General features: G+C 45.3%; 1 protein-coding gene across 4 annotated transcripts in view; it reads left to right on the top strand.

The window, feature by feature from the left end:
• The window catches only part of LOC111159114 (CCR4-NOT transcription complex subunit 10), a 71,310-nt gene extending 63,655 nt beyond the window's left edge, over window positions 1-7,655 (top strand). For all 4 annotated transcript variants that reach the window (XM_022521521.1, XM_022521522.1, XM_022521520.1 and 1 more), the window contains exons 15-19: window positions 969-1,099; window positions 1,950-1,985; window positions 2,187-2,314; window positions 5,603-5,678; window positions 7,198-7,655. In XM_022521521.1, coding sequence (XP_022377229.1) covers window positions 969-1,099; window positions 1,950-1,985; window positions 2,187-2,314; window positions 5,603-5,678; window positions 7,198-7,349 — 523 coding nt within the window. In that variant the 3' untranslated portion in view covers window positions 7,350-7,655. The remainder of the gene's footprint in view (window positions 1-968; window positions 1,100-1,949; window positions 1,986-2,186; window positions 2,315-5,602; window positions 5,679-7,197) is intronic.
• The last annotated feature ends 12,867 nt before the right edge of the window (window positions 7,656-20,522 follow it).

Genomic DNA, 20,522 nt, shown 5'->3' with positions numbered 1-20,522 from the left:
AAGGAGGAGTAGAGAGGTGGCTGACTGGCTCAGTTGGTAGAGCATGCAATTGTTGATGTCAGTTTTGTGATTTCAAGCCACATGTTGGGTGTAGAGATAACTTGAAAATGAAATCTTAAAAATTAAAGGAGGAGTTGATATTAACTTGTGGAGATGAGGCCAGGCTTGCCCAAGAAAGCCAGGCCATGGGGGAACAGCAGGTGTGCCCTGCCCAGGATACTGTCTGGTAGGAGCAGAGCAATTTTTGAGGGGGTGGGAATATTGACTGGACATAGAAAAGTGGCACCAAATTTGGAGAACTCTAAGTTGAAGAAAGTTCTGTTTTCAGGTAGGAAAAAGTCATTAAGATTTTTCTGCAAGGGTATAATATATCTAATCCAGTTTTAGTTTTGAAAAATCAATCAGGTGATCATAGAGAAAAATGGCCTGTAAGTAAAAGACTAGAAGAAGCAGGGTATTATAAGCCAGGAGGATACGTATGTGTCCTGAAACATCAATGGGCATAAAATAGATGATTTGAAAAGCAGGAAACTTTGGGATAGAAAGTAAAGTTGATCTAACCCAAGTCTCTCAGTCCCATTTGGCACTCTGATGTCTTTTGACTGTTCCAGCAGCAGAGCCTGGAGGATTCATCCCTTGACCTCTTATTTTAGAACATCATTCCCTTCTTACGTTAATGTTATTTTCTGCATAAATAGAATAGTAAATTTGCCAGTTCTGAACTTTTTTCTTAATTGGTATGTGTCATTTGTTCCAGCTTAGCTGATATAAAAATTATTGTTTATTTTAAGATACTTTTATATAAAGAGATAAGATTTAAGTGGCCTTTAATTGATCCGTTTGTAACTTCTATTTCAATTCAAAGATTTGAAATATGTGAAGCATGTGTACACCAAATCTTGTTACACATTGGGTGTTTTGTGATGATGACCTACTTCTCAGTTTGGAATCTCTTCTTTTCATCTTAGGTTTTTGGGCCATTTATATGCAGCAGAAGCCCTCATCTCTCTGGACAGAATATCTGATGCCATTACTCACTTGAACCCAGAGAATGTCACTGATGTTTCCTTAGGGATTTCTTCAAATGAGCAGGACCAAGGTTAGTGAGGACACATTTGATCAGAACTGGTCATCATTTCCACTGCCTTCTCGGATATGTGGAAATTTAAAGGGAAAGAAGTTTTAGGTTGGCTCTCTACATATTTGGCTGTACATATTTGGCTGAATAGACCTAAGAGTTGATTATCACATGGTCTAAATGCTCACATAAGAGGGTCGCCTAGCTGGCTCAGTCAGAAGGGCAACTCTGATCTCAGGGTATGAGTTCAAGCACCACGTTGGGTGTAGAGATTACTTACCGCCATTACTTTTTTTTTAAAGATTTTAAATTATTTATTTATTAGAGAAATCACAAGTAGGCACATGTAGGCAGAGAGGCAGGCAGAGAGAGAGGGAGAAGCAGGCTGAGCAGAGAACCCAACGTGGGGCTCAATCCCAGGACCCTGGGATCATGACCTGAGCCGAAGGCAGACACCCAACTGACTGAGCCACGCAGCTGCCCCAAGAAAGACTATTTTAAAGAAATAAATAAATTCTCACTTTTGAAAGGCTGGTAGTAGAAAAATTTGTTTTGATTCTCATACTGTATTTTTCTTCTTAAAAGGATTCTGCAGTCCAGGGGAAAGTAGAAATAAGCATTCAAAAGTCAGTTGTAAATCATGCCTAAGTTTTTAAGAAAGTGAGACTGGTATTTACTTTATTCAAGATTATTACGCAGGAATGGGGTGGTGGTGGGTATCTTCTAATATAACCTCCGCAATGTGAAAAGTAAACACCGTAATGTGACAGATTGCTTTGATACCAGATTTTTCATTTCATAAACAAAATTAGGTTTCTAGAAAATACACTCTGTTGTCCTTCCCCCTCAGGTTTATTTTCATGTTTTGTAGGATCAGACAAAGGTGAAAATGAAGCAATGGAAACCAGTGAGTAAGAAGTTCTGTAAATACTTAAAGTAGCCTGGCTTGCATCCCAAAGATAGAGACTCAAGCCTTCTGTGCCCTTCATTGGTCAGCCTAAGAAGCAGCGCTGTGCTTTAGTCTGAGCAGTTGCAGGGGTGGTAGATTGGGTTGCCCCCTTGCTCTTGACCCAGCCTCTTCACCAGGGTCCACACTCTTTTTCCCCAGCTGGGAAGCGGGCCCCTCAGTGCTACCCCAGTTCGGTCACCTCTGCCAGGACGGTGATGCTGTTTAATCTTGGCAGCGCCTACTGCTTGAGGAGCGAATACGACAAAGCCCGGAAGTGTCTCCACCAGGTGAGGCTGGAGGTGGTGGGGCCACGCCCTCTTGTAAAGCAAGGGTTTGGAGTTTCTGGGTTTTGTTATTTTGTTTGGGGCTCTGGTCAATTTGTTAAAAATTGGAGTATTACTTTCCCAAGCTTAAAAATATTCTTATAAGGTAAACAACTGATCAGCTATTACAAGAGAACCTAGGCACTTAATGGAGGATTTTTCCCAATGGTTTTAATAATTAAAATTTCAGAAGATTGGAGGGGTGCCTAGGTGGCTCAGTGGGTTAAGCCTCTGCCTTCGGCTCAGGTCATGGTCTCAGGGTCATGGGATTGAGCCCCACGTTGGGCTCTGCTCAACAGGGAGCCTGCTTCACCCTCCCTCTTCCTGCCTCTCTGCCTACTTGTGATCTCTCTCTCTCTGTCAAACAAATAAATAAAATCTTAAAAAAAAAAAAGCAGATTGGAAACTATCTAAATGAGGGATCACTTAAATAATAGTGCATCCATACAGCTGAACATACTGCAGCTATAAACTCTGTGTACTAAAATGATATCTAAGACCTACTAAGTGAAAGACCAAGATTTAAAACAGTTGCTTTATAATTGTGTATGTGCATATGAGAGCTCTGGAAGGACATATGAGAAACCAGCAACATTGGTTATGGGGCAGCAGGATAAGTACTGTGTTGCTGGAGCACTAGAACAGGAGACTTAAGAAGACAGCTGGTGCCAAAGAAATTCCACATACACTAAAGGAAGTGATTGGCTAAATATGACTAAAATATGCGGCTAAATATGACTAAAATATGCCTCTGAATTCTACCATTGAAATGATGCTTCATCAGTAGGTCTCAGGGAAGATTCTGATTGAGCCTCTTTAGGTTTCTTGGCCATCCCTGGACCAGTCATGGACATGGACCCTTACCTGCAGTAGGGGACCTGGTGGCCAGGTTTCACCAGTGGCAATTCCAGAAGCTATATCACAGACTCGGAAAGGGATATTAATTCAGCAAGCATATGAGCACTTCTTGGTAAGCCATGGGAATGAGATAGTAAAAATAGGTAGGCATGATGCAACCCTGCCTATAAAGGGAATTGCAAGGTCAGAGGGTATGCAGAATATTAAGACTTTAATATGGAATTGTAATATGTGCCAAATTGTATAATCATCAGCAGCTCAATTGTATAATCACCAGCAGCACAGGAGAGAGCCAACATCCTGGTAGGCTTTTCAGAGTAGCGGAAATTGAAATTAAAGCTATTCTCAAGAGATTTGTTGGCTTCTGGAAATGTTCTTCCTCTGAAGACCATCTTGTCATGTAGAGCCGTGAAGAATCTTACCATGTGGAAAATAACCACTGGTGATATTTAGTTAACTTAGTGGCATCTGGTCGGCACTTCTGATCCAAAATCAGAAGTGTAAGTGGTTGACTATCCGGGGAAACATATTTGCTATTATCTCGCAAGTTGAGTCATACCACTTGATTGGGAAGGAGTTGACTATAGCCAGCAGGACTTCCGATCTAATGTTTGCAGTATGCATGATCTAGCTCAGGTTCTCGTACAGCAGGTGGCCATGGAGGCTGCCACTCTGGGAGAGACAGATGGGCTCAGGCCTGGCTCAGGGTCTGAAGGGGGTTTTGTTTTGATCCCTTGGTTTTTAGGTTAATCCAGTGGCTGGATCTTTGTTAATTGGGAGGCCTGCCCTGCCTGGGAGGGCAAGACAGTGATGTGAAGAGTTGGAAAGGGCTCCATGGAGATATTTCTGAGGTTGCCTGCCCGCCACTAGCCATTCTGAATAGCTAGTAAGCAGAGCACCATCAAGTCTCATAAAGTTGCTGTTGTGAATTCCTGTATTTTAGAGAAAGCTGCAGACTGGTCAGCGCAAAGAACAATAAGTGACCTGTGTTAACCAGCCACTTGGAGGCAAAATGGAGATTTTAATACCCAAAAGTGCTGTAAAGATTATCTTGCCTGTATGAAGCTTGGCCTAGAAATATAAAAATCTCATTTTCTGAACTGATTGTTAGACCCCTGTGATGTGGTGAGAGGAATAAAAGCCTCCTTGCTTCATTCATGAAGAAGTTAGGGTGTGCTGTGGACGAGAGAGTCCCTGCTCATTCAAGATCTCTTCTGAGGCTACCAGGAACTGACTTTGTGCAAGCTTCTGGTCCCCCAGACATCTCCCATCTTCACAGCCTGGCCTTTCTCTAGGCCTTTCTTTCACTAGGTCTTTCTCCCCACTTTCTTCTTATCCAAAATCCACCTTGCAAGGACTGAGGCAGGTGCCCCATGCTCTGAAGCTCTCCATTCAAAAGAAACATTTTTCTCTCTTCATATTCACAGTGCATTCACTCTGTTCTCTCCCTAGCATTTGGGTAACTTTGTTTGGATTATTATTAGTTGTGTGCATGCCTGTTTATTATCAAAATGAGACCCTGTCTTACCCACGCACTCACCTCTGGTCAGTAAATGTTTATACAAGTATACTTTCTGATAAAATGAAGGGAAGAAGCAGAGCATCCTGGAAGCCAGACCACCTGAAACTGGATGGGGGGATACAAGTTGATAGTAAGGTGTGAGGAAAAGACTGCCGTCCAAAGAAGCCCAGACTGAGGGAATAAAGATTGACAAGAGCAGGCCAGGCTTCCTTTCTCAGGGCTAGGTCAGAGAGAGACTGCTAGCTGGAGAAGTGACTCTCAGATCCAGGAAAGAATAGCATGTTGCTTAAACAGTTAAATTATTTTATTTGACAAAATTGTACTGTTTCAGTCCTTAAAAATGGGGACATTGAACATGCTCAGTGGTATATTTTTTTCTCTATTACCAGTTTGTTAAATTTGAATTCTTATTGCTAACATTGAGAACTTGGGACCTACAATACTGAGTTGTTACTTAGGCAAACAAATGGACATGCAGATTTGAATGTAAGTGCAACCATGTCTGTGGTGAAGAGCCACCAACAGACCTGGACCAATGACTGGAGTGCAGAATCAGGAGTATCTGGTCACCCGTCCCAAAGCCAAATAGAGCCAAGACATGGAAGAAGAATCCCACATAGGTGAAAAGCTTTCCCCTATAAAAACCCATTTTGGTAAGGGAAAATAGTGAATCCTTTAATGAAAAATTATATGTCTGGTTTAGCCCATGGGGATGAGATCATAGGTAGCTGCGGGCCATCAGAATGGAATGATAGTAGTTGCTAGGAGGTCACGTGGGAATGAGCAGGCTTCCTCCCCACCCCCAGCATTACTTGGAGTTTGTGTCCTAAGCTGTTGGTTTTTCATGGGTATCTTTTTTGTTTTGAGCAAAGGCGGCTTCGATGATCCATCCTAAAGAGGTGCCCCCTGAAGCCATCTTACTGGCAGTCTACCTTGAACTGCAAAATGGTAAGTAATTCTTCTCTCTAGTTGGGACTGTATCCCTTCAGAGATGGCTGGCTCAGTTAGAGGAGCATGCAATTTTGATCTTGGGGTTGTGAGTTTGAGGCCCACGTTGGGTGTAGAATTTACTTAAATAGAAGTTTAATTTTTAAAAAAGGACCATATCCCTTCAAAGAGCACAAGGTTTTGGGTGTCTGATTTATCTCTTCAAATTTGAAACTTTGGGGCGCCTGGGTGGCTCAGTGGGTTGGGCCGCTGCCTTCGGCTCAGGTCATGATCTGAGGGTCCTGGGATTGAGTCCCACATCGGGCTCTCTGCTCAGCAAGAAGCCTGCTTCCCTCTCTCTCTCTCTCTGCCTGCCTTTCCGTCTACTTGTGATCTCTCTCTGTCAAATAAATAAATAAAATCTTTAAAAAAAAAAAAAATTTGAAACTTTGCCTTCCTTGAAGATATTACCCATCAAGTTCTAGAAAAAAACATAGCTAGGGAGTTTTTGGTGTCTTACAAATTCCTGCTTCTTATGACTTAACCATATTTCCTTTAATCTGTGAAAATGCAGGAAAGCATAACTTCTGACAATTATAATTTTTTTTTAAAGATTTTATTTATTTATTTGACAGAGAGAGATCACAAGTAGACGGAGAGGCAGGCAGAGAGAGAGAGAGAGGGAAGCAGGCTCCCCGCTGTGCAGAGAGCCCGATGCGGGACTCGATCCCAGGACCCTGAGATCATGACCCGAGCCGAAGGCAGTGGCCTAACCCACTGAGCCACCCAGGTGCCCCTGACAATTATAATTAATCCCTACTAATTAACCTTTCTCTTAGGCAGCCAAATGACTTGCATTGAGAACATGAGTCAGAATGCCAGTTGCTAAGAGTTGTACTCTGTAATATTTTGAACATAGATGTCATTAATGAATTTTACAGTAAACCATTTTTTGCTGACAGTTATCCAAACGTAAACCCAGGTCATACCTCTGGGGCACATATAACCTTTAAGGATGGGGCTTCTGAGAAAAGACTGTGAGCCCTATGTAACAGACAGCATGAAATAGAGAAGAGACATGAATTGAAGAAATTAAACAAAAACATTAAGAGTTCTAAGTCATGCCTCCTTTTGACCATGGGAATCCTTACTTGGTTCCCTCTTTTGAGAGCTTGTTTATAGCATTAAGTGCTTGGCACCCACCTGGCCTTGGCCTCCGGAAAAAAGTGTGTTTGGAGTTAGTGCATTGGTCCTAGTGGCTTCTTCCATGCAGTCTACCTGGAGACAAGTTCGCAAGCTGGGTTATACCTTAGAAAAACCTTAGGGCTTTTAAAAATCCTTTTGCCCAGGTCACACCCCCAGTCTCTAAAATCAGAATTTCTGGGGATGGGATGGAGACATGGGAGGCCACAGTGTACAGCAAATGTTGCAGACCACTGCTCTCCCAGACCGTCTTTTATTTCCTTTGCATGATGTTAATGGCATTCTTTTTACATGGTGGTATTGTTTATGCTTTTTTTAATGGGAAGTGTTTTTGTAGGTAATACTCAGCTGGCCTTACAGATCATCAAAAGGAATCAGCTGCTTCCTGCAGTGAAAACACTGTCTGAGATGAGAAAGAAGCCAGTGTTCCAGCCTGTCCACCCGATCCAGCCCATCCAAATGCCAGCTTTCACTGCACAGAGAAAGTGACATTTTTGCTCTTGGAAAACTGTTACTTGAGACCCAGGGGAGTACTTATGGGCCTTTTTAGTTGTATCACAGCAAAATGAATAAAAGCAAATGGTGAAAGGTGCTAGTTTTGAAGACACAGTTTTGAAATGATTCTAATCCCTGGCTTTTGGGGGTTTTTGTTTTGTTTTGTTTTTGCCAGAAGCTTACTTAAAATTAAGGATTCACAAACTCATTTTCATCTGTTTTTCTTTAATCTTACATTTTGTGCCATTATGTGATGTATCCATGTCATAGGCAATTAAAACATGGTCTTATCAAAACGGTCTTGTATAATAAATACATTTTGTCTTTCTCACAACTGTTGGACAATTTTAGATCTGAGGTTAAAGTTTTAAAACTCGAGATACCTGTCAGCAGTAAATGAGTAGCCAATCCAGAAGCTGATCTGGGGGCAGAGAGAAGGGGAAGTTGATGTGTTTTCTGCCTGGTTAAGACTAAAGGGACCAGAAAATGTATAATAGGGCCAGTAACATTGGCTTAAGAAGAGATGACTGGTCCGATAGGAATCACTTGCTTCAAGATTACAAACCAGGTTCAGGGCACTGATCATGCTCCTCCTGTACTGCTAGGCAGAGGCAATGGTTCTAGAGTCTGTTAGCAAGGAGCTCAAGGTTCATTGCTAACGCCTTTGCAGATGTAAACAAATATTTTAAATTGCTTCTTTCCTGGGTGCTTGGCTGACTCAGTTAGTAGAACACATGACTCTTGACCTTGGGGTTGTGACTTTGAGCCCCATGTTGGAAGTAGAGATTACTTAAAGAATTTTAAAAAAAAAAAAAAAAGCTTCTTTCGAAGAGACAGATCTATGTTATGGGATTAACATGGCCAAAATTTGACCAGAGGATTGGTATATTAACTTCTGGAAGAAAAAGCCATAATACAGACGTTCTTTAAAAAAAAATTGGGTCAGGGCACCTGGCTAGCTCAGTTGAAGGAGCATACAACTCTTGATCTCAGGGTTTTCATTTCAGGCCCCACGTTGGGTGTACAGATTCCTTAAAAAATAAATTTTTTTTTTTTTTTAAGATTTTATTTATTAGGGAGAGAGCATGAGTTGGGGGGAGGAGCAGTGGGAGAGGGAGAAGCAGACTCCCTGGTGAGCAGGGAGCTTCACACAGGGCCCAGTCCTATGACTCTGGGATCATGACCCAATCCAAAGGCAGACACTTAACTGACTGAGCCACTCAGGTACTGCCAAAAATAAAATTTTTAGAAAAAAATGTGGGGCACCTGGCTCACTTGATTAGGTGTCCGAGCTCAGGTCATGATGGTCTTGAGGTCAGGACCCGTGTTCAGCAGGGAATCTACTTGAGGTTCTCCCTCACTCTCAAATTTTATTTCATTTTTTTAAAGGATTTTATTTATTTATTTATTTATTGGGGAGAGAGCATGAGGAGGGGTACAGAGGCAGAGGGAGAAGCTGGCTCCCTGCAAAGCAGGGAGCGCAATGGAGGGCTTGATCCCAGGACCCCGGGATCATGACCAGAGCTAAAGGCAGATGCTTAACCAACTGAGCCACCCAGGCACCCGTAAATAAATCTTTAAGAAAGGAAAGAAAGAAAAATTGGTGACCTGGTTGAGATCATGTTTGGTAGGTTCATCAAAGCTTGCTATTTAGAAGTGTCCCTTGCTGTCTACATCTCTTCAGTTCCCTGGTTTGGAGACCAAGTTCAGATAGGGAAGTACGACACACCTGCTGACTCTGATGCTTCCTCACTTGCACACCTGGAGAGGAAAATATTTGATAACAAAGCATATAATTTACCCAAAACTTGATCTTACTCTGTTGCTGCAATCACTTTAGATAGGGATATCTACTAGAACAGGGTATCTGTGATGTAATAGAAATTGCACATAAAGGACTCAGAGAAGGGGTGAGTTTCTTTTTCCACTTTTTTTAAGGTTTTATTTATTTATTCGACAGAGAACAAGCAGGGGGAGCAGCAAGTAGAGGGAGAGGGAGAAGCAGGCTGATGTGGGACTCGATCCCAGGACCCTGGGATCATGACCTGAGCCGAAGGCAGACTCTTAAGGACTGAGCCATCCAGGTGTCCCTTCTTTTTTTTTTTTTTTAAGATTTTGTTTGACAGACAAAGCACAAGTAGAGCAGGAGGAGGGAGAGTAGAAGCAGACTCCCCACTGACCAGGGAACCCAGTGCGGGGCTGGATCCCAGGCCCTGAGATCATGACCCAAGTCGAAGACACTTAACCAACCAAGCCACCCATGTGCCCTCTTTTTCCAATTAAACACTGGGATGGGTTGGCACAGAGGGATTCTGTTCTTTTAAGAGCCACACTGCTCTTGGGGCGCCTGGGTGGCTCAGTGGGATAAAGCCTCTGCCTTCAGCTCAGGTCGTAATCCCAGGGTTCTGGGATCGAGCCCCAAATCAGGCTCTCTGCTCAGCAGGAAGCCTGCTTCCCCCATCTCTCTTTCTGCCTGCCTCTCTGCCTACTTGTGATCTCTGTCAAATAAATAAAATCTTTAAAAAATAAAAATAGCCACACTGCTCTTAAAATTTGTCTTTACAGTCTAAATTCTTTCCAGGTAGATACTGAAAACAGTGCCCTAACTTCCATGGGCCTCTCAAAACCATTTCCAGATGAGAGGAGGGTGCTTAAGCTTCACTGGTGTTGGTCCAAGTCTGTAGCCTTTGCTTTCCCACATCCAGACAAGCAGCAGCATGGTGGGACCCACTCATATGCTGTAGGGTGGTAACAGAATTGCTTGGCCTGGACATTTTTTGGAGAATGAGTCCACGGACCTCATAAATTGGTTAGGACCCCACAGGGTCTTGGTAGTGTGAAGTAGGAAAAGGTGTTGTACTTTAGGACAAGACATCTTTGGAGAAATCTCAAGAAATGAGAACTTTCCTTGTTTGCTGGTTAGTTTCTGGGAAAATAGGAACAACTATGAGGCCGGTCGGGCCCCATGTTGCTGTGTTAAATAAGAATACATTTGGGGCACCTAGGTGGTGCAGTTGGTTAAGCTTCTGACTCTTGGTTTAGGCTCAGGTCATAATCTCAGGGCCATGGGATCAAGCCCCACATTGGGCTCCACACAGAGCCCTCCACACACAGTCTGCTTGGGACGCTCTCCTGCAACTCCCTTTTCTCTCCACCCCACCCCCACTCACTGGCATGCTTTCTCCCAAATAAATCTTTTTAAAAAAAATACATTTGGGGCACTTAGGTGGCTCAGTTGTTAAGCCTCTGCCTTCAGCTCAGGTCATGATCTCAGGGTCCTGGGATCGAGCCCTGCGTCAGGCTCTCTGCTCAGCAGGGAGCCTGCTTCCCGCACCCCCCTTCTCTCTCTGCCTACCTGTGATCTCTGTCAAATAAATAAATTCTTAAAAAAAAAAAAATTTGGCTGCTAGTAGTAAACAATCGGTTCATGATATCAATGAGCAGAGAGCCCGACATGGAACTTGATCCCAGGACCCTAGGATCATGACCTGAGTCGAAGCAGATGCTTAACCAACTAAGCCACCCAGGTGCCCCAAGATCTACTTTTAAATAATCTCTACACCCAACATGGGGCTCGAACTCACAAGTCTGAGATCAAGAGTCATGCACTCTACTGACAGAGCCAGCTAGGTGCCTTTCAGGTGGCAAATTTTGAGAAGAGCCTCATCAGCTTCTGTTCAAGCTCCACTACCCATTCAGCTTTGAAAAGGGAGAAATTTACAGACCTGATGAGAATGTGATTGTAAGTGTTCCCCAAACTGTAAGGCACTCACCCTCAGAAGAGCTGGAGCATTATGCCCCTGGCCCTCATGCCATTGGATGGCCTCCTGCTGAGCTCCACACTGCCAAGTCCTTGATGGGCATCCTAGCCCACTTCCGCCTGCCTGTGCATGGACACCACACACCGTCCGCCAGCCTGTTACGTGTCATTCTTTCACAACAACATACCCTGATATTTCTACCACTCACACTCCACTGTCTGATAGTTAGCTGGAGCTCTGCCCCTTACTCAACCCAAGTGACCAATGACTTGATCTCTTGAGGTTTTTAACCAATTTGCAAAATGAGGGGGGCTTTCCTCAGCACCCGGTGTGAGGATTGCAAAGAGCACCTGGTGGACATTCAATACCAGTGAGTTCACATGCCCTTCCTGGTGCCTACACCCTGCTCAGCCCGGCCATCCTTCACACTTCTTCCCATCACTGTCACCCCTTGAATCTCCCATCCATTCCCCTTCTTGGAAGCCTTCTGGAGAAAAGTGACTAATGACTTCATGGACCCAAAGCCAGACTCTGACTGGCTTCAAATCTTCGTTCTCTCACATACTAGGACAAGCCTGATCTGGAATAAGCTGTTTTGCTTCTTTGTGCCTCAGTATTTCCATCTGTAAAATGAGGATACTAATAGTACCTCCTCACAGGGCTGGAATGAGGTTTTAAGGGCCTGACCCTTGTTACTTCTGGAAGTGCCTTGAACTTCCAAATGGGAGCTCCATGATTTTCACTGTGCAATATAGGATATCAAAGCAGAAACAGTTTTTCTGCTTTATTAAGGAAACGTTATATATTATCCCATTATTGACATAGCTCTGCAGGTGGCTGGTAGGAGCAGGAGGGCTCTTTAGGTAAACTATCTTCACTTTGGATATGTCCAATATTAAAAGATAATCTTTTTTAAAGTTAAAAGATAAACCCCGAGGAGCTGTACAAAATGAAAGACTTATGCCAGAAGGAAATAGGAACAAGGAAGTTATGCTGGCAAAAAAAGTTATTGCAAAGTATTTTAGGGATGCTAGGGATCTATCAGGCAGGTTACTTAACTTAGGCTGATCAGGTGATTCCTGATTAACTGGTTTAAGATTCCATTTCTGGAAAACACAAAACTAAGTAGGTTGAGGCTCAGTTTGGTGATGAGGGGCTTAGCACAAGTGACTCTATTTGGAGCCTGTTGTCTTGGTTTTAATACCAGTATCTGAGGTGTAGTAGTTGTGTTCCCATCCCATTCTTTTTTTTTTTTTTTTTTTTAGATTTTATTTATTGACAGCAAGAGAGGGAATACAAGCAGGGGGAGTGGGAGAGGGAGAAGCAGGCTTCCCACCTAGCAGGGAGCCTGATGTGGGGCTCAATCCCAGGGACCCTGAGATGAAGACCTGAGCCAAAGCCAGAGGCTTAACAACTGAGCCACCCAGGCGCCCCTCTCATCCCATTCTTTCCAACCTTGCCCAGGCCCTTGCCCTCCAGTGAGAAGAGCTCCCAAATATCACTGCCTCACAACCCTCCTCAGCCGAGCCGGTAACTGCCTACAGGGCAGTGCTGAGTGCTGCCCAGGGTTCAGGAAGACCTGAAGGTCTTCCCTAGTTGGGGAGAGCCTCGTTGGCTCTCCCTAGTTCTGTTGACCTCTCCCTTACACCCCAGGTGTCACCCAAACGATTCTCTGCCATGGACCCAAGGAGTCTCCATTTCCCATTCCCTAGATATTCCTCTTCCAGTTTCAACATGTCAACATCCTAGCCATCCCACACTACCTGTCCGCAGCCCTAACCCCCAAGGAGATTCATTTCTCCGACACCCCAGCTGTTCATTCATGCCAGCCATGCTTACCTGGGGTGTGTTCTGGGCTGGTGAGCTTTTTTGTTGAGCCCCATAGTAACAAATCTTCAGCCAGACTGGATGTTCTGTTTTTTGTCAGCGATTTTCTTCCTGCTCTGGGACTGCGAGTACTTTGAAGACAGGACTGTACATTATACAGTGTGTGGATAGTGCTAGATGAACAAAGTCCACTGAACAGAATTTTTGGCCACGTTTTTTCTTTTTAGGCCTGGCGGTGTCAAAAGACCCACTTCTTTCAAGGTGGGGGTGGCCTATTAACATAACCCCCAAGGTTCACAGGGCCTCAGCATCCTTGACCTCCTGAGCCTTATCAAGTGAGATTTAAATAGTGGCCCGGGATGGGTGGGTTAGTAGTGAAATTCAGCTGGCCCAGCCTAGAGTAAGCAAACCCAGACTTACACAAAGCAAGCAATTTACACATTTGGCTTCTCTTTCTCCCCAGGAAGAGCAAGGCAGAAATACAGGCTCTGGTATGAGTGGGGGTGCCACGGGAGGAGGTAGCGAAGTTCATTAGCCCCCTCATTTGGGGCAAAGGGGATCCGTGTGGTGACAAACAATTGTCCTGGAGGATTTAGGAGGATTTGGCCAAGTGTCCCTGTGGGCCCCAAGCCTCCTCCTAATCCCGTCCACATTTCAGACTACTTAGGATCGCATTAAATGTCAAAGCCGGCGTTTAGGGAAATATCTACATTTCGTATGCATCGCTCGGGTCAAAAGAAAAGCTGAAACGAACCTTCGAGCATTTGGCGCGAGAGGCTCTCTGTGTGGTCTGGAGTGTGAATGGGGAGGGGGGCCGGCGCCCTCGCGGCCTCCCCGCCCAGGAATGCGGGCTTTTCACATGTAGAAAATGCTAATGCTTTGTTCCAGCCTCGGCCTCCCGGAGGCGCGGAGGCGCCCAGCCGGATTGTCACAGCTGCATTTGCATGTGAGCGGCCCCTTGTTCCCGTCCCCACCCCCATCCCTCCCCTCCCCCCAGCACGGCTGGGCCGAAGACTTCTGGGACTGCTGGAAAGGCCGCCTGCAAATGTCCTCTGCCACCCCCTAATCCCCCGGTCAGGCCACAGGTAGCTCTTCTGGAACTTTCTGAACGAATATCCTTTTCCTTGCCACTAGGCAGGTTAACATTTTTTTTTCTACTGCAATATCCGTTTTATTTAGCACTTTCAGTAATTTCATATAAAACAACTTAGTGCATCGAGGAAGACGAAGGCGTTGGATGAATGAAGCATTCACATCTGTGCCCTTGCGGCAGGAGCCCAGTGTTCCCTGTGACGCTTTGCGAGGGCTCCATTTCGCGTTTCCTCCTTAGAGTGAGGAGCCGAGAGACCTCAGGTAGAGACCCCGCGGGGCGGGGTGGGCTGCGTGTGTGTGTGTATGCGTGCGTGCGTGCGTGTGTGTATGCGTGCGTGCGTGCGTGTGTTTTTACGGAGGGGACACAGCCCACCCGTTGGAGAGGAGACCGAGGTTCCCGCAGCACGGGAGCACCCGGCGCAGACGCTGTCCCGGAGCCAGCGCCAGGCGGACTCGATCCTCGGGGCCCAGGGCGCCACCTACCGGCGACACGGTCACCGCGGCGAGCGAGCTCCAGAAGAGCGGGGATGCTGTCACACCCCGAGGGCCCCTTCTCCTCCACGCGGCGCAACCGCGTTCCCCGGCTCGAAAGTCACGCCCCACCCGAGACGACCCCGCATTTCCCGGAGCCGAGCTTTACCTCTGGCCGACAACCCGGGAGCCCGAAGATGCGGGCGGCGGAACGGGATCCTGCCGAACAGTTTCCTTCAATGATTGCGGTGTTCATCTGATTAATTTCTTTTTTTTTTTCACTTTCTTATATTTATTTGGTTTTTCATTTAGTTTCTTTTTTAGTTTTGTTTGTTTTACTTTCTTATTTCCTTAATTTTATTCGTTTATCCCATTTCGTTCTTTTCTTTGGTTTATTATTCACATTCATTTCATTTTACTAATTTACTAATTGTATTTCATTAATTCCGTGTTTTAATTTCTCTTTAGCCTATTATTTAAATTTAATTTTATACATTATATGTCATTTAATCTCATTTCTTTATTTGCGGGTGAAGGAAAAAGGTGGATCCTTTTTTCATCCTCTTTTGAGGTTTATGTAGTCTCTTGAATCTGAATTTTGAGAAATAGTGAAAAAAATACTACCTTAGCTAACTACTCAGGGTGTTTGTCTCATCTCCACAACCAATCCTGAAACACCTAAAAATCTGAGGCAAGGTTTAATTAATCATAATTGGGCCAGGGAAATACGTTCATTGGCTGAAAGTCATTAATACATATTTCTCCCTTTGGCATAGTGTAAAACACTCATTGTGGGTCCTGTCAATCTGATTTCTAAACTCCAAGGCACCCATTCTGAGCAAGAGAAACTGCCAAGTATGGGGGGTGGGGAGTCAAGTTCAGAGCACAAAGTCCTAGGCTCAAGAGGTCCAAGCCAAATAGAGGATGGAGACAAGGACCCAAGAATTCAAACAAGGCATCCTGGAGAAAGTCTCATTTCAGGTGGTCTGATGGGGAGGGGCAGGAGACTGCTGCAGGTGACTGGATCATAGGGGCCACATTCCAGATAAATAATACCAGGAAAGAGGGTCTCTGTCACATGGCAGAGGGTGTCAGGTGCTGGAGGGAGAGTGGTTTGTGTTAGGAGGTTGTCCAGGGGTCTTTCATCAGGGAGGTGTCAGTTCTCAGGCCCTGTGCTCCTGGGGGTTCCATAGAAGGCCTTAGTGCTTGTGAGTCCCCTGAAAGACCATGTATATTACAGTGTGTGGCCTGTGTTATTCTGGGGAACGGTCTTTATTTGCTATTGATTCTCTAGAAGGCTTTATGAGTTGCATTTCTAAAATTTCACCTACCCCCCTTTTATTTTAAGAAAGATTAAACATTTGAGTAGAAAAAAATGAAAAAAAATGAACACCCTTATGTCCTAGATCCGCCAGTTAACACTTGGCTAACATTTGGTTTAGCATGCTTCCCCTCTCTCTTCAACACACACATACCTCCAGTTGTCTATTTAACTATCTGCCTAGTGAACTTTTAAGATTAAGTTGCAGACACAATGATACTTCACCACTGAACGCCTCAGCCTGTATCTCTAAGAACAGGGCCATTCACTATGTAACAAAATGGAATTATAGCTCCCAAGAAATTTAACAACAATATGATGATTTTATTTAGTAATACACAATCCATATTTAAATTTTCTCAGTTGCCCCCACAATGCCCTTTATTGACCTTTTCCCTCTCTGTCCAGAATCTACTCCAGGATCCTGTACTGCATTTGGTTGTCATAGGTCCTCCTTTTTTTTTTTTTTTAAGATTTTATTTATTTATTTGACTGACAGAGATCGCAAGTTGGCAGAGAGGGGAGGGGAGAGCAGACTCTCTGCTGAGCAGGGAACCCGATGCGGGGTTCGATCCCAGGACCAGGACCCGGACTCGGACCCGGACCCTGGGATCACTACCTGAGCCGAAGGCAGAGGCTTAACCCACTGAGCCACCCAGGCGCACCTTTCATAGGTCCTCTTTAATTCAGGACATTCCTCAAGCCTTTTCAGTCACTCATGACATTAATAGTTTTGAGGGCTCCAGGCCAGTGATCTTGGAGAAGTTTCTTCTGCCTAGATTCCTCTGATTTTTCTTGATGATCAGACACGCATTTTTATGAATTGAAAGCCCACTGTTTTCATTCCTGATACCCCGTCCGCCAAGCTGGGGTACCTCTGCTCAGAAGCAAAGGCTATGATTTCTTACAGAGCTTTCTGTTCTTGCTTTCCTGTCTAGATTCCAACCCAGTAGGAAAGCACTAAGATGACTAGATTTCCGACTAGTCTGAAACTGGCACATTTTCCAGGTTGAAAAACTCAGTTTTCTATTGCCCATTAATTACTGTGGCTTTCATTAGCACGGAATGCTGGCAAGGGAACAGTCTGGGAGATATGGCAAGGTGGACCCAGGCAACAGCCGAAATGCTGCTGGGATGGGAAAGTACCGCAACAGTGAGAAGCCACTAGGTATGGCTCCTCATGCCTGACCCACGTCTGGTGAAAGGCTGGGTGGACAGCAGTCTTGAGTTAGGATTACCCCATCTGCAGGTGGGGGCAGATCAGATCTTCGGGGGCCTCTAGCTCCGTTAAGGCTTTCCGAGTCTGCAGATGGGCAGGGATGGGAGGGGATATAAAGAAAGAAGATATATATCTTATTTATATATTATATAAAGAAAGAAGCCTCCCTCCAGTCCTTGGACCCCATGGCTCCCGTTGCCACAGTCAGTAGTAGGACCAAGGAGCCTGCTTGGATGGGATTCTCGCTGTCCCTGTGGGAAAGGGCTCCCTGGGAAGGGCAGTGCTGGGTGTCCCCGTGGGAAGGGCCCAGTGAAGACATTGCCCAGGCATGACTCCCAGTGAGACTCTCATCACTCAAACGGCAAGAGACAGTTTTTTGGTGGAGGTGTCCCACTCTGCTTTCTTCCTAATTTGTATATGATGCATCCACTTGTCTGCTCTCTCTTCCTGGAGCTGGCTTCAGGGAAGATAGGAAACACAGATTCCAGAGCCCAATTACCTGGGTCCAAGTCCCAGGTGCGCTACTTCCTGTGTAACTTCGGGAAACTTACTCTCCTCTCTTGCTACAGTTTCCTTCTTTGTAAAATGGAATCATAATAACAGGAACTTCAAAGGCCTCTTTGGAAGCTTACTTGGGTAATACTTGTAAAGCTCTGGGAGCAGTGCCGGGCATTTCTGAAGCACTAGGTCATTGAAGGTTAGGGAAGTCTATGCAGGGGTGCTACCACACCACATGGAGATCCTGAGTCCAGCCCTCCCTGACAGTGTGGTAAAGGAAGAAGGATGAGTTCATGGGAAAGTCTCAAGCTTTGGAACCAGACACTCTTGGGTTCAAATCCCAGCTCTGCCACTTCCTGGCTGTGTGGCTGTGTGCAGGCTGCTTGCCCTCTCTGGACATCAGCTTCCACATCTATAACATGAAAGAAGGCTCGCCGTGTAGGGTGGTGTTAAGGAGTGCTTCCCTAGCAACCCTAGAAAAATTGGCTCAGTAAATGGTCTCTAGTCATTTTAGGAATGGTTCTTTGAGTTTCTGATTTCTGCCTGTTAAAAAATTCAGTCTGGGGGGCGCCTGGGTGGCTCAGTAGGTTAAGCCTCTGCCTTCAGCTCAGGTCATGATCTCAGGGTCCTGGGATCGAGCCCCGCATCAATCTCTGCTCAGCAGGGAGCCTGCTCCCCTCCCCCCGCCCCGCCTGCCTCTCTGCCTACTTGTGATCTCTCTCTCTCTGTCTCTCTCTCTCTCTCTCTCTATCAAATAAATAAAATCTTAAAAAAAAAAATTCAGTCTGGGGGCGACTGGGTGGCTCAGCGGGTTGAGCCTCTGCCTTCTGCTCAGGTCATGATCTCAGGGTCATGGGATCAAGCCCCGCACTGGGCTCTCTGCTTGGCAGGGAGCCTGCTTCCCCATCTCTCTCTGCCTGCCTCTCTGCCTACTTGTGATCTTTCTCTGTCAAATTTAAAAAAAAAAAAAAAAAAATCTTAAAAAAAAAATTCAGTCTGCTCTGCTGGAAGGAATAGTCTGAAGGGGACTCCCCTGGCCTGATCCTGGCCTGGAGCCTCTGACTTTTCCAAGTTTTCTCTCCTAGGGAGGGAAATGGGCTTTTTCTTCCTTTCTGGCCTTTCATAAAAACAGCGAAAACCCCTGAAAAACCCAACAGTGGTCTCATGGATCAGGAATCAGAAGTCACTAGCGGCCCCACATTCGACCCGTCATCCCCTCGGAGGTCAGAGAAGCCAGAATGTTTTATAGAGCTCTGAGTACGGGTTGTTTTATCTATTTATCTGTCTGTCTGTCTGTCCATCTAGTTGCCATCTTCAACTCAAGTCCAGGCCAGGCTTATCATGAGGACAGAGAGCAGGATTCTGGGAGGAAATGACAAACTTTGGTCCCTCATCCTCTGATTGGTTATGTAAAATTCATACCCACAAAGGGATTCAAGGCCCCCTGGAAACCTGCCTGAGCCTCAGAAACAGCCAAGGATGGTCTGGACTTTTCTAACTATGGTCTTTTGTATTTGGGGAATTTCAACTATGTTTTAGCTGTTCAAAGATTTTATTTATTTATTTGACAGTGAGAGAGAGAGAGAGTACAAGCAGGGGGAGCAGCAGGGAGAGGGAGAAGCAGGCTCTCTGATGAGCAGGGAGCCAGAAGTGGGGCTCGATCCCAGGATGCTAGGATCATGACCTGAGCCAAAGGCAGATGCTCAACCGACTGAGCCACCCAGGTACCCCTGTTCAAAGATTTTTTTAAATCAAAATAAAAAGGGTTTGTTTGTTTGCTTTATTATTATTTTTTTTTAAGATTTTATTTGTTTATTTGACAGAGACAGCGAGAGAAGGAACACAAGCAGGGGGAGTGGGAGAGGGAGAAGCAGGCTTCCCACCAAGCAGGGAGCACAATGCAGGGCTCGATCCCAGAACCCTGGGATCATGACCTGAGCCCAAGGCAGATGCTCAATGACTGAGGCACCCAGGGGCCCCTGTTTGCTTGCTTTAAATGAGAGTAACTTTCTAAAAGGGTCACAACAAGTGGCTGACTTAGGCCACAGGAGTGGTTTAGGCCTACCTACCAAAAGGATGAGTAGAGGTAGCCAAGAGGGCCTCAGTGATGGGTTTCCTTTCTGAGAAGGAGAAGGGGATGTTTTCATTATAGTCCAAAGCAGAGGTGAGTTCAAGGTGCTGTGTGGCTGGATTTTCCACCCCTCAAAATCCTACTCTGCTTAGAAAAGGTCTTAATTAGTCTAGAGGCCTTAACCTGACTAGCCAGTGTTTCTTTTTTTAGAGGGTGATCCTACTGAATTAAAATTCAATTAATCCAACTTTAAGGGCAAGAAAAACTATTTGTGAAAAATCATTAAACAGCACATAAAACCCTTTGAGGAACAGTGAATAGTCAGGAGAAGTACAGCCTGGCTTTTGTTAAGGTACTTTGGGGCCAATGAGTTAACTTTTTAAGGAATTTTAACAAGATAGTGGTCAAAGTGGAATTTGTTCACGTCGTTTATTTAAGGTTTTACGAGACCCTGAAACGAGCCCCTCCCCTGGGTCTGGATGAGAAGAGTTTGGTAGGCGTGGTGAGAGGTAGGATCATGGGGCGAGGGCGGGGGGGGGGGGGGTGTTTGGCATTTGAACCCTCTGAGGAAACAAAACTACTGGCCTGAAAGACAAAGGGCAGGGGGCATCTGTCCCAGGTTAACGGGGACAGGAGAGCCAGGGACACTGAAGGCAGCACGTGCCCTGATGGAGCCCCGGTAGGCAAAAACAAATGTGCCTAGAAAGGACATTATTAGGAGAACCAGTGAAATGTGGATATAGTCTGCAGATTAGGTAATCGGATTGGATCAATGCTAAATTTCCTGATTTTGGTAACTGTACTTTGGTTCTGTTAGTTAGATAATATTTGTATGTTTAGGAAATGCACAAGGAAGTGATCAGAAATAGAAGGGTATCCTATCTCCTCCCAAATGGTTCAGAAAAAC

Source organism: Enhydra lutris, unplaced genomic scaffold, assembly GCF_002288905.1.
Source record: "Enhydra lutris kenyoni isolate GAN:26980312 unplaced genomic scaffold, ASM228890v2 scaffoldscaffold66, whole genome shotgun sequence".
Taxonomy (NCBI): Eukaryota; Metazoa; Chordata; class Mammalia; order Carnivora; family Mustelidae; genus Enhydra; species Enhydra lutris.
The sequence above is the reverse complement of the archived record's forward strand: the minus strand, read 5'-3'. Positions and strand labels throughout refer to the sequence as shown.